General features: G+C 41.0%; 2 protein-coding genes across 2 annotated transcripts in view; both read right to left on the bottom strand.

Annotated features, from left to right (window-relative positions):
- si:ch211-207e14.4 (interleukin-17 receptor D) overlaps positions 1–12,871 on the bottom strand; it is a 40,325-nt gene extending 27,454 nt beyond the window's left edge. The window contains exon 1 of the mRNA XM_061736780.1: positions 12,574–12,871. Coding sequence (XP_061592764.1) covers positions 12,574–12,696 — 123 coding nt within the window. The 5' untranslated portion in view covers positions 12,697–12,871. The remainder of the gene's footprint in view (positions 1–12,573) is intronic.
- Positions 12,872–13,015: 144 nt separating this feature from the next.
- The window catches only part of fam50a (family with sequence similarity 50 member A), a 42,576-nt gene continuing 29,146 nt past the window's right edge, over positions 13,016–26,445 (bottom strand). The window contains exons 12-13 of the mRNA XM_061736779.1: positions 20,557–20,667; positions 13,016–13,265 (exon numbers count right to left, since the gene is read on the bottom strand). Coding sequence (XP_061592763.1) covers positions 13,257–13,265; positions 20,557–20,667 — 120 coding nt within the window. The 3' untranslated portion in view covers positions 13,016–13,256. The remainder of the gene's footprint in view (positions 13,266–20,556; positions 20,668–26,445) is intronic.

Below are 26,445 nucleotides of genomic sequence, written 5' to 3'. Positions count from 1 at the left end.
GAAGAATGTCTTGACGATGACGGCCGATCAATGGAGGGTCAAACATCTGCATGTACTTGAGAGTTCCCAGCGCACTGCCAGAGCGGGTCTGGGTCGATTCGGTCCGGTCCAGACTGGAGGGCTCGGCCTGGGAGGCTCCAAACATGTTAAATATGAATGAGCTGATTTTTGGGAGAAACTTGATCCCAGAACTTGACGGAGCTTTAGGACGAATACGGAGACGAGAGAAGCTGAGTCATTAAAACGGACCTGCATCATTTACCTTTGGGGATCAATAAAGTATCCATCCATCCATCCATCCATCCATCCATCCATCCATCCATCCATCCATCCATTATTCATCCATCCATCCATCCATCCATCCATCCATCCATCCATCCATTATTCATCCATCCATCCATCCATTATTCATCCATCCATCCATCCATCCATCCATCCATCCATCCATCCATTATTCATCCATCCATCCATCCATCCATTATTCATCCATCCATCCATTATTCATCCATCCATCCATTATTCATCCATCCATCCATCCATCCATCCATTATTCATCCATCCATCCATCCATTATTCATCCATCCATCCATCCATCCATCCATCCATCCATTATTCATCCATCCATCCATCCATTCATCCATCCATTATTCATCCATCCATCCATCCATCCATCCATTATTCATCCATCCATTATTCATCCATCCATCCATTATTCATCCATCCATCTATTATTCATCCATCCATCCATTCATCCATCCATCCATTATTCATCCATCCATTCATCCATCCATCCATTATTCATCCATCCATCCATCCATCCATTATTCATCCATCCATCCATTATTCATCCATCCATCCATCCATCCATCCATCCATTATTCATCCATCCATCCATCCATCCATTATTCATCCATCCATCCATTATTCATCCATCCATCCATTATTCATCCATCCATCCATTATTCATCCATCCATCCATTATTCATCCATCCATCCATCCATTATTCATCCATCCATCCATCCATTATTCATCCATCCATCCATCCATTATTCATCCATCCATCCATTATTCATCCATCCATCCATTATTCATCCATCCATCCATCCATCCACCCATTATTCATCCATCCATCCATCCATCCATTATTCATCCATCAATTATTCATCCATCCATCCATCCACCCATTATTCATCCATCCATCCATCCATCCATCCACCCATTATTCATCCATCCATCCATCTATCCATTATTCATCCATCCATCCACCCATTATTCATCCATCCATCCATTATTCATCCATCCAACCATCCATTATTCATCCATCCATCCACTCATTCATCCATCCAACCATCCATTATTCATCCATCCATCCACTCATTCATCCATCCAACCATCCATTATTCATCCATCCAACCATCCATTATTCATCCATCCATCCATTATTCATCCATCCATCCATTATTCATCCATTCACCCATTATTTATTTATCCATCCAACCATCCATTATTCATCCATCCATCCACTCATTCATCCATCTATCCACCATCCATTATTCATCCATCCAACCATCCATTATTCATCCATCCATCCATTATTCATCCATCAGAAAAACATCAGCAACAGTCCTAGAAGCAATTATTACGTTACTTTTCATTATTATCGTAATTCTTGATGAGCATCTGACAACAGTGAAGCCTGCGATGTTTGATGAGTCCGTCTTTGTTCTGCGCCACTAACAAAAAAACTAAAAACTGCGAGTCATCAAACACATGCTTGAAAAAACAGTGCAAATTCCCCGTGGAGAGTTAGCTTCCCGTTCGGCTGGAAACTTGTTGAAGTTTCTTTGTCAAATTATAATATTCTTTGAACCTTCTTGAGTTTTTTTTCAAATCTTTTTTACTTTTTTTGATTTGATCTGACCTTTTAAAAAAAATTAGCCCGGACATGTGACCATGAATGAGGACAAATTATTTCCAGATGTCCAGCGCTGGATGAGCCATCATCACTTCAGCTGTTGCCGAGCAACAAACAGGACAGGCAACGCATTCATCTGGACCTCCGGAGATCTCTGCAGCGACTCCTGGCCTCACATTTGTTTCCATTCAACTGATTATTCTAAAAAATTACGCTTCAATCAGCTCAATCTGGAGTTCATAAAGATAAAAGCTGTTTCTGAGAGCCACCCGGCCTCAGAGACCCCAGTGAATACCAAAGATCATGACAGGACCCCTCCAAGGTTCAACAAGTACAGTGTGTTTGTTTCCAGGAAAAAAAAACCTCAGACGCAGACGCAGATTGTTTTGGGTTTTTTTTTTTTTTTTCCTAACTCTGAAAAGCGTACCGATCCTGCACATCCATCTATCTCAATGTGGCTTTCCGACGTGGCCGCATCACTTAGGCAGGATTCAGTTAATAAAAAAACAAAGATCTGACAGTTGTCTCTGTCGCCGTGCCAACGGGACTGGCAACAACACGCCCGAGTGGTTTAGGATGCCAATCAGTGTGAGGTTCTTTACTTGTCCCCGAGCCAACGACCCGACACAACGATATGCCGTCCCGGTTGCGGCCCGTCCTGCGGCTGCTGCCACGTTAGGCGCCATAAAGATAGAGGTGTGTGTCGTCGGCATAAAAGTGGAGGTCGACGGCGTTTCCGTGAACAACCTCCGCCAGTCCAGCGTGTAGGTTGGAGAAAGGACCAGAACGTGGGATACTTAGTTCTGCCCTCGGGATGTTTTTCCTTCTTTGTGATCTGTTGAATATAAAAGTGACGCAATGGAAAAATCTGTTGTTGTTTTTTTTTACGTTTGATCAATCTGACTTTCACATGAGCTTTATTATGTTTTTCTGAAAAAACAAAACGGCGAATAGAGTTTTTCCAACTTTTGCACGACTGTGTGTACAAACACGATATAAACACTAAATTAATAACGATTTTGCTGGAGATAAAATGATAAAAGGAATTGGAGGCTTTGAGGAGGATGCAATTAAAAATAAAAAAAAGTTTTCTAGAAATTTAATGGATGAAATTATTGAAATGAAATTATTTTATTTTGACTGAATATTTTTGTTTATTTCTATTTGTACTTTTATACATTTTTATAAAAGAAATGTTCACTATTTGCGTTTACTTAGTAAAAGACACTTAATACAGGATAAAGTTTAATACTTAGCTTATTTTGTCACATTTCTTCATTCTTATTTAATTTGGCAATTTAATGTACATCACTTAAAACATACATCATTTTATTTAACCTGTTTTTTTTGCACAGCAAAATTAAATACATATGATATATAAAATAAAAATAATTACAATAATATTTGGCACATTTTACAACAGGATAAACAATTTTATTTGGATTTTTTGAAATTGAGCATTTAATCTATTTTCACATTTACTCTGCTTTATTTTCTGCCCTGAAACTTTTGTCATTTTATTGTATAAAAGTAAAAATGTTACAATTAAATTTCTTTCAGGTTTTTACATGTTTTATGTTGCAAAAATAAACACAAATCGTAAAACCTGTAAATGAGACGAGGACGCGTTCAGGGACCACCAGGATTTTTACGGGCCTGGAGTTTATCTATGTGTTCCCTCGGGCCTGAAGGCGTGTCGGGGGGGCGTCACCTGTGAGGCGTGCAGAACGACGCGTTGTGGCGTGTCGCTACGCCGCAGCAGAAATACAAGTGTAGTTTGGACCCACTTGTTCTAACAATGGACCTTTTTGGACCTTTGTGGTTCCGGACGTCCTCGGCTTTCCTTATTTAAACAGCTGATTATTATAACAACAATAAATAACCATATAAAATATTAATAATAATAATAATAATAATAATAATAAAATAATAATTAATAATCCATAATAATACTAATAAAAATACATAATAATACAAATAATAATGATAAAAATAAATAATGAAAAACCATAATGATAATAATAAAAATCATAATAATACATAATAAAAATCAATTTACCCGTATTGAAAACAAAGCTCCACCTTGTTTGGAGCTTGTAAACAGACTAACTGTGATCAGGGATTCTTGTACGGTTGCCAACCGTCCCTTGAAAAACTGAATCGTCCTGTATTTATAAGCTAAACTAACTGTCCTGTATTGAGCTGAAAAGTTATGAACTTTGTCCCGTATTACTGTGAGAGTCAAAAAATAGTCATAAAATGCCAATGGAAAATGGCTTTGAGCTGTTGAGTTTATTTTTTTTTCTGTTTTACTACAACTGTATCCTACAGTCATGGCCTTTGAGGCACAAAGATGTTTACAAGTTTTCCAGACTTTCTGTTTGCACTTTTGTTATTGCACTAGAAATGCACTGACTATTACATTAGAATGGATGTTCTGCTTTCTTTCTATTGTTTTATATTAATTTATACAATTTTAAGTTAAGCAGGACAGGTTTCTGTTTAAGAAAGATTATTTTATTCAGTTCATTTTGTTATTATGTATTAAAGTGAATTGCTGGATAATAATTTGTTTTCCATGTGTTCATGCCATTCAAAAATATACATCTAATTCAATTCAGGTTCTAGTCAAACAGTTAAAAAATTGTTTCACTCACAAAAAAAGGGGCTACAAAAATTCACCACGCCAGGAAAGGTGAAGGCAATCGGGTCGGCCGGCCGATGAAGTGTCACTGATTTATTTATCAGGGAGTTGGCTAAAATGGGATTCCACATATTTTGTGTCTTTTTTGATTCAGTTTTTTTTTGTCAGGTACCTGAACTCAACCACCTCCGGGTCTGGGCGCGGATTCATCACCCAATAACGTCAGATCTAACCATAAATTAGTCATCTGAACAATAAAATTTTTTTATTACTACTTGATTTCACTCCTCTGGCACAAGGGTTCCACCAGTGGCGCCTCAGGAAAGCTTCAGAGCCATGAAGGAAACAAGACGAGACTCACAGCAGCCGTCTGGGTGGCAGTGATGTCACCCGCGGGACCCAGAGCCAGAACCAGAACCAGAAACAGCCTTGGAACCGGTTTAGTGGAAAAGGAGTATCAAAGGTGCGGTGCACAAAAGAAATATCAAAAAGAGACTTAAAGCTAGAGTCTACGATTTTACATATTGTACATTTTTATCAAAATCATTTATAAGGCTGTTAAGGCCCAATAGTGTTACCTATGAAATATGATTAGCAAAAATAACCAAAAGAAAATATTTCTTCTATCTGCTGTAATCCTGCAAAGAAGTCAACCAATGGGCGCCATTCGGCCCCAACGGCGCCCATTGGTCAATCTGCTTGAATGTCAGTGATTGGACAGTCCTCACCCTACTCCCCGCCTCCCAAAGTACGGCAACAGGAAGGACATTTGAGTGAGAATATAGGCGCCGCTTGTTTTTGGTCCTGCTGGCTCCGGTATCAAAGGGGGTGTGTCGGAGGCGGGAGCTTCATGTGAGGCAGAGCACAGGGGGGAGGGAAGTGTCTTTTTTTTTTTAAAAACCTCAAGATCTAGACCCTAGCTTTAATATAAAAAATATGTATTAAAAAAAAAAAAAAGATATATATATATATGTATATATATATTATATATTGAAAATGCAAATATATATGCCTCAGGTTTTTACCAACATGGTATTAACCATTAATACAGGGGTCTTCAACCCTGGTCCTCGAGGGCCGGTGTCCTGCATGTTTTAGATGTTTCCCTGCTTTAACACACCTGATTCTAATTAATCATCGTCATCAGCCTGTCATCCAGGGCTGCACAATTCTGTTAATGACACAGTCACTTGTGTCATGGTGCAATGAAGCAGGGAAACATCTAAAACCTGCAGGGACACCGGCCCTCGTGGACCAGGATTGGTGACCCCTGCATTAATATATATGCAGACAAAGAAAAAAAAAAAAAAAGTGACTTAAACGTGGAAAGTTGAAGTTGAAACTTCATGCACATATCGAGGCCTGCATGCACACATTTCTGAGGTTCTGTCCATTTGTCCACTGGCGATGCAGTGAAGTCCAGAATAGCCTGATTTAAGGTTATGCGTTAAACCAACGCAGAGCCTACGCCGTCGTGAACCCTTCGGACTTCTCTGTCAGAAGCGGTGCAATACCCCCCCAGAGCACTAGTTGATACTTTGTTTAGCTTCCGGCTTTTCCGGTCACAGTGAATCAAAGAGATAGGGACATTGTGCTAACTATTGTGCAAAAAAGAAAAAAACAAAAAAGAAAAAAAAGAAAAAAGAAAACCCACACACGAAGAAAAGAGCGCTAAAAGTTCACGACTGCTTCACGAACCGGAACCGGAAATGCGTTGCTACCAAGCGAACCAATCACAGCCCTCCCGGTCTGCGTTGCCTCAACGCGTAGTTACATTTTTTGGGAGGTGCACGTCAGGCTACGCCGTAGGCTACGGAGAAACTCGTAGGTGTAGGTTTAACGGAGAACCATAATTAAGGCTTATGTCTTTCAACAGTGTCTAAAACACACATATATACTCCCCTTGCAGCAGAATTGTATACTCTGATTACAACTGTCAGTTTAACCCGAACCCCTTGTACTTGTCAGTATGATTTTCCTTCCTTATTTATTATTTAAGTACACGCTTTTCATTCGTTCGCTTATTTTTTTTTTCCTCGTTCTTTTTTTATTCAGTGCTGCATTCGACACAGATGATCATAACATTCTTCTCAGCAGATTGGAAAAGTGGGTGGGACTTACCGGCACTGTGCTTCAATGGTTTAAATCTTACTTGCATGATAGGGCCTTCTTTGTGTCAATGGGAAACCATGAGTCTGAGAGAACCAAGATCACATGTGGGGTTCCTCAAGGGTCTATTCTCGGACCGCTTCTATTCAACATCTATATGCTACCCCTAGCTCAGATTATGGAACATCACAACATTTCCTACCATACTTATGCAGATGACACACAACTCTATATTTCAGTGTTATCACATGACTACAGTCCCCTACTCTCATTGAGTAACTGTATTCACCAAATCAATGAGTGGATGTGCCAGAATTTTCTCCAGCTAAATGCAGAAAAGACAGAGCTGAAAAATGAAAGGGAAAAGATCAGCGCTCACCTTGGCTCCACGTCATTGACAGCTACAAATCAAGCCAGAAATCTTGTTGTAATTATTGACTCAGACTTGAACTTCAACAGCCATCTAAAGTTAATCACTAAATCTGCCTATTACCACCTAAAAAACATTGCTAGAATTAAGGGGTTTCTGTCTAAACAAGACATGGAAAAATTTATTCATGCATTCATTTTCAGTAGGTTGGATTATTGCAATGGCATCTTTACAGGCCTTAACAAGAAATCCATCAGGCAGCTGCAGCTGATCCAGAACGCTGATCCCAGAGTCCTTACAAACACCAGGAAACTGGACCACTTTACACCAGGAAACTGGACCATATTACACCGGTCATGAAATCACTACACTGGCTTCCAGTGAGTCAAAGGATAAAGTTTAAAATCTTTCTGCTGGTCTACAAAGCACTGAATGGTCTTGGACCAGAATCCATGCTTGATCTGTTAGTTCCTATGAAGCTCCCAGACCCCTGAGCTTCATCTGGATCTGGTTTGTTCTGGTTCCCAAGAACCAGAACCAAGCAAGGTGAGGCAGCGTTCAGTTATTCTGCTCCTCACCGGTGGAACAAACTTCCTGTAGACCTGAGGTCTGCTCCAACTGTCAGCTCCTTTAAATCAGGCCTAAAAACATTACTGTTTACTGAAGCGTACTCTTAAATTAAATACTTACCTGCTGTACTCTACTGCCCTTATTTTTAACAGCTTGTGCTTTTTATTATTTTACTTCTTTTCTTATCATCTTATTCATAATTGTATTCAATCTTATTTGTTATTTACCGTCTAATTATGTCTTGCCGCTTTTAATGTCAATGTAAAGGACTTTGAATTACCTTGTGTTGAATTGTGGTATATAAATAAACTTGCCTTGCCTATTTATTTATTTTTATATTCATTTATTTATTTTCTTTCTTCAGATTCAGACGACTTTATTAATCCCGTTGGGAGGTTACCTCGGGGGAATTGACATCTCCATCTCACACACACAGCACTGTCATATACAAATCAAACACCCATATAAAGATAAAAAGATAAAAATTTAAAATAAAGATAAAAATAAAAGGTAAAAACAAAAATAAAAAGTACAGTGGCATAGAAAAGAATCTCAATTTAATAGGTGCAGGGGTGATAGTAAAAAAAAATCCTGAGCCTGAACTTTTTTTCCCTGGGAGGTAAGCGAGCCCCTAAACCAAGATATATGCCCCGATCAACACAATTGTCATTTTTTGTCCTCTTAAAGTGTAAGTCTGGTGTAAATTGACCCATGGTCCTGTTCAAGCTCACCACATGCAGCCCATAGAAAACAGAATGAGTAAATTGAACAACATAGGCCAGGGGTGTGATTCCCTGGGACATTTTGATAAATAGTTCATTAAATTGAATATTCTGATGACTTTTGTAGATTTTCCATATTTTTGTAGATATGCCTCCACGCTGCCAAACACACACAAACACAACCGCATGTGAAGCAGTAAATTGGCTTAGAATGGCCTATTTTACTGTCATGAGGAGGAAATATTGTAGAAAAACATTAATGTCCACACTAGTATAAATACAGGTTTACATGGCCTCAAAAAATGATGCCGTTTACAATGAGATGGCAGCACTTATGATTCTAATGTAGGGCTGAACGATTTTTGAAAATAATCTAATTGCGATTTTTTTCCTCAATATTACGATTGCGATTTAATATGTGATTATTTTTTTTCAAGGTCCTGTTCTCATGTATTTTTCAACTACACAAGCAATAAATCAGTCTGTTTCAAGTAGATTTTCACTTCACTTCAGTTTTACAGGGGGGGATGATTTGGACCGTTTTTATTTCAGGGGGGATGATTTGGACCGTTTTTATTTCAGGGGGGATGATTTGGACCGTTTTTATTTCAGGGGGGATGATTTGGACCGTTTTTATTTCAGGGGGGATGATTTGGACCGTTTTTATTTCAGGGGGGTGTGATTTGGACCGTTTTTATTTCAGGGGGGGGTGTGCCATCACATCACCCCTCATCCCCCCTCAACTCGAGTAGGCTACTGTTCACACGGAGCTCAGAACCTCAGAACTCATAAATAACTCAAAAATCCCAGAGAGAAAAAAAACACCAGCAAGCTAAAAAACAAACCAATAAAGCTCTCAGAGTTAACACAACGAACCAGCAATGAACTCGCAGCCGCTCTCTAACCTCCTGATGAGCTCACGGGCTGCAGGTGTGGTTTAAGGCTGATTTATGGTTCCGCGTTACACCAACGCAGACCATACGCCGTGGGTTACGCGTATGGTCGTACTACGGCGAAAGCTCTGCGTCGATTTAACGCGGAACCATAAATCAGGCTTCACAGCGCCCGGCTGGTACTCCTCGCAGCGCGCAGCTCCTCGCCGACTCGGCGCTCATATATTTAATAAATTTATAATGCCCATATATTTATAAAGCCTAACTTGGCCGAGCCCTAACGCTGAGGCCATGGTAGATTTAGGTTACACGCGGACACGCGGCACTGTTGACTTTTCCCTGCCGGCTCTGCTCACTGGCTAAACAGTCCCCACACAAACAGGGTCCAGCGGCGCTACGTTCCGCCGCGCGGCGTTCCCAACGTTGTGTGCGCTACTCACCGGTATTACGGTATATGAAAAATTCATATCATAAGAAAAATAAACGGCAAACCTGATTTTATTTTATTTTTTTCTCGCAAACACCTCGGTATGCCGGAAATCCGGCGTGACGCCGGAGCGCTATCACCCCTGTAGGTGTGATTGTTCTCTCAATTTGATGTACTTATGTTTACATCTGGGTTTGTCATTGTTCTTGTTAAATTAAAAAAATATTATTATTATTCTTGTTTAATAAAAAAAAATTATTTATGCATTTGTTTATAAATGTAAATTTATTTTTACAGTCTGTGGGGGAAAAAGCATCAAAGCGGCTCTTCAGAAAACCAGTGGGTCATGTGACCCATGCTTTGTACGACGTCTATTACAGCAGGATTGCTTTGTGTTTCTCCAAACTACGGGTCGGGCCAACGGGGTTTTGGTCCGACGGGGTTTTGGTCCAGTTCTGCTTCTGCAGTCTCTCTCTGACCCGCCAGGCTTCATGTCAACTGCTGCCCCCTGTGGTCGGGAGTGCCACTGTTACACAGAGTGGCTTTAAAAGCTGTGGCACGGTTGGAAAGTCTGCTTGTTTTATGCGAGTAACGTCCCGGAACTCCATGAACTTTAGGCTGCTTATTTAATTATTTATTCCTAACGAGCATCTGACAACAGTGAAGCCTGCAATATGTGATGAGCCCGTCTTTGTTCTGCGCCACTAAACTAAAAACTAAAAACGGCGATTCATCAAAGACACGCATCTCTGTGGAGAGTCAGCGTCCAGAAGTCCCGGTCCTGGTACCGGTGAGACATGTCTGCAGGTTTCAGCGAGGACATAACGAGTCTTTGCAATTTCATTCAATTCAGAGTTTAAAAGCAAAGGAAAGATTAGCGGACCCTCTTCCAGCTCAACGAATTACTCATCAGATTGATGTAAAACAGGTGGAAACTCTGGTGGAGGTCGGTCTGGCGGTCCGAGGACTCCCCAGTCTGGGTCGGGTCGGACCCAGACCCTTTCGCTTTTATCAATCGACAGAAATAAAACGGATTACATAACTGAACCGGAACGCTGCGAACTGGACCTTTGGTTGTTTTTTTTTTTGTCTTTTTGTGATTTGGTGCAGTACAGTTAAAATTTACTTCAAAGTGCTTCACACAAAAATCATAGTAAAATAGACATAAAAGACACATTTACAAACATATGGATTTTACAGCTGTGTAAAAAAAAAAAAGGGCTCGACCTCCTCGGGAGCGTTAAACGTTTGCAAAGATCGACGCTCCGACTAATCTGATCCTAATCCCTAACCTCTCACCCTAACTCATACCCCTAAATCCTAATCCTAACCCCAAATCCCTTACCCCTCATAACTGCTAACCCTAATTCTAACCCCAAACCTTATCCTTAATAACTCCTAACCCTAATCCTAACCCCAACCCTAATAATAATAATAATAATAATAATAATAATGAATTTAACTTGTAATGCACTTTACATTCAATGACACTTAGACCATTATAATAATAACAATATACATGTATATATATATATATATATATATATATATATATATATATATATATATATATATATATATATATATATACATAGATATATATATATATATATACATATATACATACATATATATATACATATACATATATATATATACATATATATATATACATATATATATATACATACATATACATATATATATATACATATATATATATACATATATATATATATATATATATATATATATATATACACATATACATATATATATTAGGGCTGGGCGATATGGACCAAAAGTCATATCTCAATATTTTCTAGCTGAATGGCGATACTCGATATATATCGATATTTTCTCTGTGCCATAATTGGGGTTTCCCCCAAAGCATTATAGCATAGCATCTCTGTTAGCTTCATTTTTTTCTGAGGCAAACCCTTAAAAAACAGTTTTAATACAAAGCCTCGTGCCAAATGTCACACAGGTACCTTTATTAACAGAGGTCTGCACAATATCAAAATGTATAAAACAAATGAAATAAAGATAAACTGCCTGCATATATAGAATAAAAATGCTTCTTGAATAAAACAAAACAAATATCCCTTTCCTGCATAACAATTAAATTAAAATACACTGTGCAATTAATATAATGTAGACAGTAACAGGCAGACTTTTCCACTGAGGTTGACAGTTGTGCAAATAACAAAACATTTGTGCAAATCTCAAATAAAACATTCAAGTCAATTTGTCACAAAATCTCAATATCAAAATCATATTTTTTTTTTTTTTTTTTTTAAATCGATATAAACGATATTGTCTCGTACCATATCGCGTTTGAAAATATATCGATATATATTAAAATCTCAATATATCGCCCAGCCCTAATATATATATATATATATATAATAACTCTTAACCCCTAATCCCAACCCCTAACCCTAACCTCAACCATACCCCCTAATCTTAACCCCGACCCTAACTGCAGAGCTCCGCCGTTAAAAACCTTAAAAATGAGAACCAAAGCGTCAAACGGGACAATGAACTAAAATGAACTTGCCACCGTGGCAAAGACGGTAAATAACAGCGGTCATGTGAGCGGTTCTGCCGATACTGGAGTCTGGCTGCAGCTAAAGAGTACAATAAAGAGTACAAGAATACTACGGTATTCTTGTAACCGACAGCAACGAGGCACGGACTGGTTGGAAACAGCACCTTTTTACTGAAGATGGCTTTTTTTAGTGCCTGTCAATCACTCAAAACTGCCAGTTTATGAACTTCAGTTACGAGCGCGTTGAAAGTACGAAGTATGTGCAGCGATCTCACGCCTCCATAAGTGCCAGATGCGTTTGCTCTCCAAAGGAGGAGATGCGTCACGAACCGTGGCGTTTGCTTGAGCCGGACACGGAGATCGGGACCTACCTGTCGGATACATTCCAGGCTGCAGTCCTGAGCCGAGACGACGGCGGCCGCGGTGTCGGTCCGAGCCCGGAGCGGCAGGGCGAGCGCCCAGAGCCAGTACAGGACCAGAGCCGTCCTCCACATGCTGCTACAGCCGGAGGCACATGGTTGGAGACGCGGAGGCAGGAAGGCAGGCAGGAGCTCGGTGGACGGCCGGAGAGGGAATGCCTTCAGCGCTGCGTGGGAGTCGGAGACAGCAACCTGGGAGGAGGCAGACACACACACACACACACACACACACACACACACACAGGGGGGGGAGTGGTGTCCCGGGGCCACAGGTGGAGCAGCAGCCAGCCACCAACACGCCCTGCTGCGTGTCTTAACGGCTGTTGCTGCCAGATGGGTTCAGGCCGGGCCGCACCGACGGGACCAGAGCAGGAAAACAAACACAAATCTCAAGTCTCAGAGTCCCAGCCACGTTTTATTGAGCACAGATGCTTCAAGATGTGCAAACTATTTACACTTTTAATTTTCAAGCTGTTAACACTGGAGATGAAAACACAGACATGTGAGGGTAAAAAAAAAAAAAAAAAAGAGCCCACAAATACAGTTTTTCTACAGTCAAATTGTGATAAAGAACGATAAAAAATTTAATTATCGACAAAAGATTTCCCACGGAGTTTTCCAAAGTCTGGAGAAGATCACCGGATCTGGAAGAGAAACAAAGATCCAGTAAGTGAACATCAACACGCCGGGTTTTATTCAGCAAAAACAACGGCAGGAAAGAAAAACAGTCATTTGGGCAGCAACGAGGGAGGGGGCGGAGCCAGCATGAGGGGGGAGGAGCCAGCATGAGGGGGAGGAGCCACCATGAGGGGGGAGGAGCCAGCATGAGGGGGAGGAGCCACCATGAGGGGGAGGAGCCAGCATGAGGGGGAGGAGCCAGCGTGAGGGGGAGGAGCCAGCGTGAGGGGGAGGAGCCAGTATGAGGGGGAGGAGCCAGCATGAGGGGGAGGAGCCAGCGTGAGGGGGAGGAGCCAGCGTGAGGGGGAGGAGCCAGCATGAGGGGGAGGAGCCAGCATGAGGGGGAGGAGCCAGTGTGAGGGGGGAGCCATCATGAGGGGGAGGAGCCATCATGAGGGGGAGGAGCCACCATGAGGGGGAGGAGCCAGCATGAGGGGGAGGAGCCAGTGTGAGGGGGGAGCCATCATGAGGGGGAGGAGCCATCATGAGGGGGAGGAGCCACCATGAGGGGGAGGAGCCACCATGAGGGGGAGGAGCCAACATGAGGGGGAGGAGCCAGCATGAGGGGGAGAAGCCAGCATGAGGGGGGAGGAGCCAGAATGAGGGGGGAGGAGCCAGTATGAGGGGGGAGGAGCCAGTATGAGGGGGGATGAGCCAGCATGAGGGGGAGGAGCCAGCATGAGGGGGGAGGAGCCAGCATGAGGGGGAGGAGCCACCATGAGGGGGAGGAGCCAACATGAGGGGGAGGAGCCAGCATGAGGGGGAGAAGCCAGCATGGGGGGGTGGAGCCAGCATGAGGGGGGTGGAGCCAGGCTGGTGACTAATATGAGGGGGAGGAGCCAGTATGAGGGGGGAGGAGCCAGCATGAGGGGGTGGAGCCAGGCTGGTGACTAACATGAGGGGGAGGAGCCAGCATGAGGGGGAGGAGCCAGCATGAGGGGGAGGAGCCAGACTGGTGACTGACATGAGGGGGAGGAGCCAGTATGAGGGGGAGGAGCCAGGTTGGTGACTAACATGAGGGGGAGGAGCCAGCATGAGGGGGAGGAGCCAGACTGGTGACTGACATGAGGGGGAGGAGCCAGTATGATGGGGAGGAGCCAGGCTGAGGGGGAGGAGCTACCGAGGCTCCTGTTTGTTATATGTGTTTATTCAAACTTCAATCATCTGATCCACCAAACAAGAATCAAACCGTTTGGCATGGAATAAAAGATTTGACGAATGTTTCATGGTCACCACCCACAAATAATTTTTTGTATATTTTAAATAAATAAATGAATCTGACAAATGTTAAACAGTTTTTTCTTAATCTTCCTGTCTTTACTTATTATTGGTTTATTCAACTCAAATTCAAAAATACTTCATTTACCCCCCCGAAAGGGAAATTCATTCTTGCAGATTTAATTTCGGTTCTTATCTTCCTTTTTAATCCATTTATTTATTCATATCCAACATGCCTCTGATACACCCTTTCCACCAAACCGGTTCCAGGGCTCAAGTTATTTATTAATTTATTTATCACTCCTTTATTCAAAACTGGCTTTTTTCATTAAATTTCTTTCTGATTCTTTTACAGGTTTCTGTTCAGAAATAAACACATTTTCTGGAAACCAGTCGTAACCGGGCGGACGCAATTTCAGGGACCATATTGAGTTTATGCGCCTCATCAAAACGAGACGTTTCGAGCCGAATCATTGATCGTAAACGGTTAAATTCCCCGAATGCTCCATCTGGAGCCCGACGGCAATGTTCGTGCGACCGGCTGGGTTTTTTTCTCGGACCCTTTGTGAAGCGCTGGCAGCCGTGTGTGCTGGAGTTACGACCTCACAAAGTCCTCAGCCATTACACAAGTATTTCTCCTGCAGGTTAAACTGGTCTTATGAAACAGCGGGAGTCTGTCATCGGCTCGGCGAGAAAACAGCCATTTGCGGAAGGCTGAAACAGATTATCTGATGATCTGAACATCTAGTTATCTTCCCCCTCAAACCCAGAGACCACAACGTTTCACAACCTTTACAGCTTTACAGTTTTCTCTGAATCCGACCCCAGGTCAAAAACAAGTCCGAGCACGCGGAGCCTCGCAGCTCATGCTGGAACTGTTTCTCTCTCATTTGTAAAACGTTTCATGCGCTGGGAACATGGGAAAGTGAACCGTCATGCAACTGAACCCCCCCCCCCCCCCCCCCCCACTAAAAAACAAGCTTCTCATCTCAAAGTGCACGAAAAGGTGATGAAACGTAGCGTGTTTTCAATTCTGATCAGACATCTGGAACTGCTCCCGCGCTGACCTGGCCGTCCCGAAGAGCCGTGAAGCGGGAGAAGTCAGAGGCCTTTGGTGGATGCGAGGATGATGAACGCGGGAAAGGCTTTGATCCGGCCGGATCCGACACGCTAATCACACGGGAGGCGGGGAGGGAGACGGATGCTCACTGGGGGCAATCGCTTCTCACTTTTGGGTTTTTTTTGACATTCACATCCGGTACATCGACTGCGTTTACATGGGAAGTTTAATTAAAATTAAATCCGGTTTAAAATGAGTAAAAATTACCATGTAAACACCTAATTCCGAATTAAACTTAATTCCAAAGTAAGTGACAGTTTATTCCGATTTTAAATCCGAATAGAATAATTCCACGATCATGTATAAACTCATTCCGCTTTAATTTAATTCTGGTCTTTCTGCGCTGCTCGTTCCCTCGCCCGTCTGTCTCCATGACGCTTATATTCCGCGCTGGGCTTGTTTTAGAAACAAAGTTTCAAGATGGCAGCACGCAGTAAACGGTGGTCAAGAGCAGAAGCGATTTATTTAATAAATAGCTTGGAGGACCTGGAAATAATTAAAAGAACAGATGGCAGGAATCATTAAAATTGTGAGCTTTTCAAAGTTGTAGTTGTAAGTTTGTTTTTCTTCCGGTAGACGTAACCTCCGGTCCGCCCCCTATCCAATCAGAACCTTCCCAAACCCCAGACCTTAAGAGGAATTGGATAAAGCCGATCAAACGTGTTTTCCATGTAAACCTCAATTCGGAAATACTATTTCCATGTGAATTCGAAGGAAAAAAGTTTAATTCGGAATAATTAATTCCGAATTAAAACACATCATGTTATTGTGGCCAATGAGACTTCTGGGAGGGTGTAATAAAATACCTCATCAGACTTTTCTTCTGTCACTTCTGTCAGTCTGCCCCAGGGCAGCTGTGGCTACAAATGTAGCTTACCATCACCGGTGAGAATGTGTATGAATGAATAATGGTCTAAGGGCCCGATTTACTAAAGGTTTGCGTGTGTAAAAACCTGTGCAAACTTGACAGCATCCGCAAACCAATGTGCGAGCTGATCTACTAACAGCGTGCAAAGACGACTGCGTCTCTGAAATGCGCAAAATTGCACACGCAATTCAGTTAGTACTTTTGCCCTGATGAATAATCAATATGGGGCGTACCCGGCAGAAATCCTAAATACTGGGAGGGGAAGATGCAAATTGCTCCATTTACCACGCGCAATGAGATTTACCAAGCCTGAAAGTAATTGCGCGTATTGTGATTGCGTCTGTATTTAATACGTTCGAAAGGAAGGTGCTAATCTGCTGTTATTGTGGCAAGGAGGCGACATCCAAAATCAAAGAATACGCAGAGAGAGAGTCTTTATTCTGCTGCATGCTATTTTAAAAATGGTTGCACAAGTTTTATTAAAGGCCACTTTTTCTTTAGTTCTTCGCCTTATATCTTTGCCACCTTCTTTTATTGTGCCCCCCTCCACTCGCCCACAAGCAGGCCAAGCCTTCGTGCCAAAACTTTGTATTTTATTGATTACTTATCTTATTGAACGTGAAATCATCCTTCGAAAATTACATTTAATTAAAACCCGTGCTTATTAATCACAAAACACAGGTTAAACATCATGACCAAATCCGCTCCAACCCGCTGTGTCAGGATCAGCGCAGAGACTGCAGCTTCGCCTGAATTATGGTTCTGCGTTAAATCGACGGCCATATGATGGTCCCGTCTGTCACACATTTACTGTCAGTGTTTGCTATATAATATATAATATTTGCAATATACTGTGGACATCTGAATAAAAACTTAACTCATAAATAGATTGAATCAAAGCACTCTCCAGCTCTGTGTCTGATTGTCTTTTTCTCCTCAGATCATGCCGAGCACCACCGGGTCACGCAAACCCGACCAATTCAATATTAAAATCAAATTCAGTCCTGTGGCCCGTTTTTCTATTTCGTATTTTTGATCTGTGCCTAAAATTGAAATATGAAAAACCAGACGTTTTTCCGTTTTTTGTGTTACCAACTGCATTTATTCTATCGCAGGTTTTCTCCGATATTGCGTTTCTTTTGGTAATGTTTACATTTCTTTGCTGTAGTTCATGAATGTGTTTATTTGCCTCTTCCACTAATATCTCTAACTCCAACTCGTCAAATTTCATTTTGCGCTTGTGACTTGTGACTGTGCTTTCCATCCAGACTCTCCATGGAGCAGCGTTTGCGCTCGCAAACCTTAAGACACGCAACACCTCATTTAAATACTGCTGTTTGCACCTGTTATCAATTGCGCACGCAATCTTAGTTGATCACCCGCAAACCACACGCGCAAACTTTTTCAGTGCACACGCAATTTAGTACTCTTTATTTAGGATCTTAGTAAATCGGGCCCTAAGTGTAGCACTTTGAGATTCATTGAATGCAAGTTAAATTCATTACTATTATTATTATTTTCCATCCAAACTCCCTCCACTTCTGTGAGCTGGTACAAGTCCATTGATATCTCCATATCATTGTCCATTCTTCCTCCGATATAGTAATCCCTCCTTCCTTCTCCCATTTTATTTTAATGTATGAACTTAAATTTGGTTTCAGATTCAACAGACCCTTACGCAAGTATGAAACAGTTCTATCCATATTTTCTGAATTATAAGCTTTTGTAAACAGTTCAGTCAAACACGCGCTTGTCTTTGTTGCATTGTTCACCTTTATATCAACGTAATGCCGCAGTTGCAAATATCGCTAGAAGTCTTGATTATTTAAAACATGTGTCCTTTTAAGCGTTTCAAAACTAAGCAGTTTTTCATCTTTCATTGCACCACATAAGACTGTTATGCCCTTAACTTATCCGGTCCTTGAATCTAGAATCCAGTTTATTAGGTGTAAACTCTGAGTCACAGCACACCATTTAAGAGCTGTAATATCGTTTTGGGGGGTTTTCAAGTCTCTAAATCATACGCACACCACAAAGGGGAGAGTGGGGGGCGGCCACAAGACTGGGGCGCCGGGTTTTGGGGGGCGGCTTGAGACGTAAATTATGGTGTTTCTGCTGCCAGCGACCCCCACAGCTGCTCTGCTGTAACCCACCGCAGGTCGACGGGACGTCCTAAAGAGTGGCGGCGGTCCAACATCTCAGACTATATTTCTGAGACGCCTGACTTATTTTTGTGTGTGGGATCCTATTGGTCATTACCCAGAGTTCACGGCCATCAGCGAGGGTAAGAACGGGGAATCGACTCGAAACATTTGTGTGTGCGTATTATCAGAATTGTGCGTATTACAGTATTCCCTCGCTATAACGCGGTTCACCTTTCACGTCTCGCTGCTTCACGGATTTGCATTGTGCCCCCTGGGCTAAACAGTCTCCCTGCTTCTTTACTTCCTGTGTCAATAACGTTGGTCGCTTAGCAACAATACTGAGAACGGCCAATGAGCTTCAGCAGCAGCTCAAGAACGGGACCCTTAGATGAATTGTTCATTACAGTTCTCAGATATAACCTATGGTGGCATGTCGGTTTATTCTGATTGGCTAAATCAGGGGTCCGCAACCATTATTATCAAAAGAGCCATTTTGCCCCCACTTCTACAAAAAAATATTATCGGGAGCCGCAAAAAATAACAGATTTTAAAAGTTTTCATCTTTTATTTATTTTAGCTGTTACAACCCCTAAATATAACAGAAGTGCAGTGTGCATTTGTAGGCGTACTTTGAAATAAATTAAACTGTGAACTGTAGGCCTATTTCAGTCTATATTTGTGTAAAAGTCAAATAAAAACTACCCTACTTTAATATAAATAAAAAAATTTGCTGCAGTTTAGCAGCTTTAAAAATAAATATAGAAATTAAAAATAGTTCTTTTAAGATTAGATGGAATCAACTCAAACTCCAAGATTACTGCCCAACAAAATAAACTAATAATATGACTAAAAATGAATTCAGAAATATAATTTATTTATATATAAGGCCAAGGGGAGCCGCTACAATATGGATGAAGAGCCGCATGCGGCTCTGGAGCCGCAGGTTGCAGAGCCCTGGGCTAAACAGTCTCCCTGCTTCTTTACTTCCTGTGTCAACAACGTTGGTCGCTAAGCAACAAGCTGAGAACGGCCAATGAGCTTCAGCAGCAGCTCAAGAACGGGACCCTTAGATGAATCGTTCATTACAGTTCTCAAATATAACCAATGTTGGCATGTCGGTTTATAAGAATCTTTTTGCCCAGAAGAAAAAAGAGCGACAACAACGACCCATAACTATGTTCTTCACTTGAAAAAACCCCCCTGCACGAGGCTTTAGAAGAAAAAGACGCTACAGAGCGAGTCAGGATGCAGCGGCATCAGAAGAGCAGTGAAATACGTGCCAATCACAATTTTTCCTACTGTACTTATTGTAGTTTTTTTTCATAATCCTTTTTCATTTTCTCCCGTTCAAATCCAATTAATCGGGTCTCAGCAATTTGAAGCCTTGTATAATAATTGTAAAAAAAAAAAAAAAAAAAAAAAAAAAAAAAAAGGAGGTTGCTACTTCGCCGATTTCACTTATTACGGGTTCTTTTTTGAACGTAACCCCCGCCAAAAACCAGGGATTACTGTACAGCACTTTGGTCACCCTCTGTGTTTTAAACTCAATTAAATAAAGATTTAGTTGAGTCATTTGGTTTAAAATGGATAAAAAAAACGTTTGAAGTGAGATTTTACTATCTTTATTATGAGTTAACATATACCCTCAACAAGCTCAAGCTGAATTTAAAATAGAACCATTAATTGTATGATTTATTATCCAACTGGTCGATTGATCGTTTCAATAATCGATGACGAGTCGGTTATCAAACTAATGATTGGTACAGATTAGTACTATCTGCCTGTCCGTCTCCCGGCCCGTTCCAGCCCTCACTCGTGAACGAGACCCCGTAGATTCTTCAGACTGGTTCACATATCAACACCGGAGAGTCACAATAACACAAATGTGCGGAGCTGCAGCCGGTTACCGTGTATTTGTCCCATTTCTTCTCAGGGTCGTACGGTTCCCAGCGACTGGCGGGGAAGATGTGCTTGTTCTTCTCGTACCAGCTCCTCAGCACCACTTTACCTGCGTGAGACTTGAGACAAACAAACACGACAACATCAACACTGACGCGCTCGTTGAGTAGAGGAGGAATCTGCAGAAGGAGCGCCGATGTTTGCAAAAGGGCCCTAAAGTTCTCACTTCTGGATTCTTCCACCTCTAAATACTAAATGATCAACTTTACACTTTGAGGCTTTTGTTTTAGCTTGTAGTTAGATATGATGGTAATGTGCTGAATATGACCCACTTTTCTATTTTTTATCACAATTAGATTTGTCAATTCTACCTACCCTGTAGAATTGACAAATTGGTTTGATTCACCGTACGAATTGTTACAGATTACTTTTGTAATACTGTATTTGACCCGGTCTTTGTACGTTTTGACCGTATAGACAGGGCTGCACATAAGTGGGCCGCCAGAGCGCATGCGCCGTCAAAATCCACAGTGCGCTGTCAATCTTGTGCTGCGAAGCGCTTTTGCGTACCAACAGCTGGGGCTCATATTATTGGTTGTGGCCAGACCAGAATACTTATATTAAAAAATCTATTGCGAGAGCTTTTCCCCAGGACTGCCACTCAAAGTTGGTACTGGCCAATCACAGCGCATCCTTACTCCCCCTCCATGCTCGTGGCGGCGGTGGGTGGGGAGGAAGAGAGGTAAGGATCAGCTTTACTGAACAAACCCCGACACGTCTCGTCAAAATGTCCAAGAAACAAGCGCCCTTAAGTAATTATTTTGGCGTTCCACCACCATCAACTACAAAGAGACGACAAACTGAACCACTACCCGAATCGAACAGAAAACGTGTGTTTGCCTAGAAGTGGCTGCAAGATGTTACGCGGCGACGCGCACCGTACGTTCGCGTTCCCGCGTAACCCCGTACCCCGTAAGCTCTGTGTTGTGCAACGCGGAACCATAAATCAGCCAGTGTCCGTCACTGCATGCAGCAGTTACCCGTGTCAGCAAGACGCTGCTCTGATTATGGCTCAAAGTTTATGAAAACCCCAAATAAAAAATAAATTAGAGAATATTTTATGAAATCAATAAACAATTCCATCATCAAAATTATAACAAATAATGGTTCAACATATCTTGCTTTGCATGTAATAAGACTAGGTAATATATTAGTTTCACCTTTTAAGTTGAATTATTGAAATAGATTAACTTTTAAACCATATTCTAGTTGAATTATTGAAATAAATTAACTTTTACACCATATTCTAGTTGAATTATTGAAATAAGTTAACTTTTACACCAAATTCTAGTTGAATTATTGAAATAAGTTAACTTTTACACCATATTCTTCACCTGAAGCAATATTCTACACCTTGGCTGATGTGGACATACAGAGCATAGGAGGATATTTCAGCTGCTATATGGTTGGCTGTCTGTACAGTCATGCAAGTTCAATGCTATTAAAGAACACGTTTTTTCATATAAAATAAACACATTTTTATGCAGTTTAGAAGTTTTGGGGCTTTTTTTTGGCTCCTGCGCTGCTGAAATCAGGGCGTCCTTTATTTCTATTTCTGAAAGTTGGCAACCCTAGGTGCAAAATATGCCATGAGCATCCCAATCTGGCCGATAAAAACGGTAACTTTTATACTGACTCTACAGACTAACACGCACCATAATTTGTTAATTCATCTTTATAAGTGAATAAATATCGTTTTGCCTATAACTTATTCCTGCATCCCTCTTTTATCGATCCGGCGCGACGGGTCACCGCGTTTTTGGAGCCCCAAGTCACATATCCAGGGGCTCCTCTGAGCACCAGACCAAAATAATTATGTGCAGCCCTGCGTATAGATACCTAATTCTTACCGTTGTAAGAATGAGATGTGAACCTGCTGTACTCTACTGCTCTTACTTTTTAACAACTTGTGCTTTTTATTATTTTACCTTTTAATATTGATGTAAACCACTTTGAATTACCTTGTGTTGAATTGAGCTATATAAATAAACTTGCCTTGCCTTACCGACTCAAATACGGGACATAAATCAAGAGAAATATCCAGTTTGTACAATTACCAGACAGCAAATGCTCAGCTAGTGCGGCTCATTTGAAGTTACATCAATATTTGACATGGGGCAATTATGTTCTTGTTCAGTGCAGCTTCAAAAAGAGGATTCAGAGTTTTATCATCGTCCTCAAGCTAAAAGCAGAGTTTAAGATCTATTTAATTCTGGTTACAGGAAAGCATTAAAAAAAAAAGAAACAGACAACAAAAACACATCTGGCTGCGCCACAACAGTCTTTGTTCTTCCAAGACAAGACCCATAAAACGCAGGAAGAAGAATATGTACCAAAAAAAAAAAGCCCAAACACATGAATGAAACAGTGCTGAACATTTTTCCCCCATATGGTCAGAAGTGGTATTTCTGCATAGAGTAAAATACTGCAATGAGCTTTTTAAAGCTTCATGAAAACATGTAAAATAATGGTCATTTTAAAAATGTTGTTCATATTGATATTTTGAACATGGCATTAAAAAAAATAAATGAATAAATATCTCTGTCTGAAAAACATCTGAACATAACAAGATTGATTTTTCTTTTGCGTAACAAGGTTCTTGAAGAGGAACGTTCAGACAGATTTTTTTTCAAGTTGGTCCTTTTGGCACATTCAGTCACATTAAGTCGCATTTAGGCACATTTGGTGCCATTTAGTCACAATTAGGCGCTGTATGGCACATTTAATGCCATTTAGGCACATTTAGTCGTACCTGTATCACTGAGTGTTTCCAGATGCAAAATTAATTTCATGTAAAAGTCACTAAATGTGTTGATTCGCGTCGAATCTGTGTCCTCTTCAGTATGTGGTCCACGTGGATCGGTTTCTTAGCTGTGCGTGTTAGTTAAAGGCCATATCAGGAACAACATAACTCACTTTGACCCTTTAAACCTCTCCAGAAACTTCACAGCCAATAAAAGTGGCGTGAAGCTCACAAATCCACGGCTGACAAGAAAAATGAAGTTCTACCAGTAAAAGAAGAGGAATGGAGATGAAAAATGATTTTGATTTAACCCAGAACCAAGTGGAATTTTCCACTGAAATATGATTCATGATGGTGAAACACGATGAAAAATTGTTTTTTGTATTGTTTTGTTTGTTTAATTGCTGGCTCGTGGGGTTTTTGCTGCAGAGTGGCCATCCCTACACAGTTGCAAGCTATGGAGTCTTCGTTTTAATGTGATAACAGGTTGGTGTTTGAAACATGCAGCAGCTGGCTGAAAGTTTGGCTTTTCTGAGTGGCTGCATTCTTGTCTTTTTACGTCATGTCCACTTAACTGCTTGGAGTTGGAAGCGTTTACATGGAAAAGGTCTTTAGGCAATTAGAGCTGAGCATTTCCTTCCTTCTTTCATGTCCTGGCTGTTAATATTTTATCGTGCTTTCTGTGCACTTTGTTTTTCTAAATCTGTTCTGCACGCTCATAAGAAACAAAGTAATATAATATTATTGTATGTTATTTTATTGCAGCATTTTTTACGTCATCAACGAGCTGCATTTGTGTTCGTCGTTGAAGTGGAGATACTTCTGCCGCGGCGTGACGTAACTGTCGGCACTTTTCTGTACTTTGAGATGATAAAGTACATGTGTTGCAGCCTAAAACGTGATTTTTTTTAGTTTCCTCGTGGGAATCAATCAAAAATTAAGGCAATAAGCAGAATTGTCAATGCATCAATATCAATAACATCGTATCAGTTCTCAACACAAGCGAGTGCTTTACAAGGCGTTACTTATTTTCATACTCTGCTGCTTCTGTCATAAACTCAAGAGTCGGGAAACAAAGAAACAGCCTCAACCTGGATTTAACGAGTCAAGCAGGTAAGAGCTGGATGATTACTGCGAGATGATGAGTTATTTTACCCAAAATGATGCAGCGAGGAGCTTCTCATTTCTTTCAAAAGACACATCCTGAGGTCGTGGAAAAGCTGTTCATGTTTCAGACGAGTCAAAATATTGGCATCAAGCAAATAAAACATCGGAGGAGATCCATGAAACTACTGAAACTGGGTCATCTTCATGATCCTGTTGGCACTGCTGCATTGTTGCACATTTTTTTTTGTATATATACCGTTTTACAGAGTGTATTCTATTTTTTACAGTCTATTCTATTTTATTTTGTACAATTTTATACTTATTACTTACTTGTACTTTTTACTTAAAATTATTATTTGTTTTTTTCAAGGAAAACACCACCCAGTGCTGCTTTTAATTTCGTTGTATACCTCGTATAATGACGTCTGAATCTGAATTTTGATTTATCTTTATTTACATTTTTTTTTATCTTCGGTGTTTGGTTTCTGGGGTGTTTTGATTGACAGTGTACAGTATATGATAGTGCTGTGTGTGAGTGAGATGGAGATGTCAGTTTCCTCGAGGGAAGCTCCCAACAGTGTTGTGCAAGTTCATACTTCTCACGAACTAGTTCAAAGTTCAGTTCACATGGTTTAAAAATGAATAGTTCACATTCATAGTTCACCATTTTCACTTTGAAGTAGTTCAAATTCAGTTCATTTCAATATTTTTAGATGAGAAATACGAATGAAACGCCCCCCCTATCCTAAAACTGTTCACTGTATACAATCATGTATTGCCCTAGTGGCTTTTCAACTTTACTTGGAGGCTGTAAATCTCTAACAATGTAGTCTATTATCAATTTGTCTACCTGTTGCTGGGAAATCAACCCCCTGAAGGTGCAGCAGTGGGACTGGGGTCGTTTGGGGCTGTTGGGTCTTCTTGGTCTTTCCTGATCACTTTGTTTGATTGTCAAAAACTTGCAGATATTTTCTCACACTGGACGGATGCTTTAACTCCACATGACGTTTCAAATGTGAAGTTGACTAGGCAGACGCTTGGACTTGTTTCCTCAGTGCAGGTGGACATCATTTGCACAGAAAGGTTAGATTTCTACTGTTGGACTCTTTGGGAGACGATGTGTAAAATTCCCACCGATAATCATAAGCGGATCATCATCTGACGGCTCGCTGACGCTGCGTCTGCAACGTCTCTCTCTTCACTGGTCATGTAAAGATGCACTGGGCTCGGGCCGCCGTTGCCATGGAGATGGTTCCCGTTGTTATGCAGGTGTGTGCACTGCATTGTTGATAATGTGTGAAGTCGTCTCGTCGAGTATTTTAAATGTGCTGAAATGTATTCCGTAATAATTGGACCTAAACAGTGAAGCTGAAACTCACATAACCTGAACAGTTCAAAATCCAGTTCGTGATCTGCAGATCTGAACAAGTTCATATTCTTTATTTGCAAACATGTTGCGTTCAGTTCAACGTTCTCACAGAAATTAACGTGTTCAATGAACGCGTTCATGCATTACACTGCCTCCCAAAGGGATAAATAAAGTCGTCTGAATCTGAATCTTACGGAAGAGTATTAGGGCCAGGCAGGAGAAAAATAAAAATACATTTTAGAGGAGGAAGATTTTTTTTTTCATTATGCACTTCGAGAAATATTATAGATATATAATTAATTTTGAAATTATAGATAATTTCGAGAAAAAAGTTGAAATGTTGAGGAAAAAAGTCAAAATGTTGAGAAAAAAGTTTAAATTTCGTGAATACGGTTGAAATTTTGAGAAAAAATGTGAAATTTTAACTTTTTTCTCGAAATTGTATTTCAGCATTATTCGCAACATTTCGACTTTTTTCTCGAAGTGCACAATAAAAAAAAAAAGTATTTTTTCTCCTGCATGGCCCTGATACTCTTCCGTAGAATCTGGCCTCCAGAGTTCAGACCTGAACCCCGTCCTCGAAACAAGAAGAAAGGGGCAGATTAAATTTCTTTCTGC

The sequence above is a fragment of the Cololabis saira genome, chromosome 12 (genome assembly GCF_033807715.1).
Source record: "Cololabis saira isolate AMF1-May2022 chromosome 12, fColSai1.1, whole genome shotgun sequence".
Lineage (NCBI taxonomy): Eukaryota > Metazoa > Chordata > Actinopteri > Beloniformes > Belonidae > Cololabis > Cololabis saira.
The sequence above is the reverse complement of the archived record's forward strand: the minus strand, read 5'-3'. Positions and strand labels throughout refer to the sequence as shown.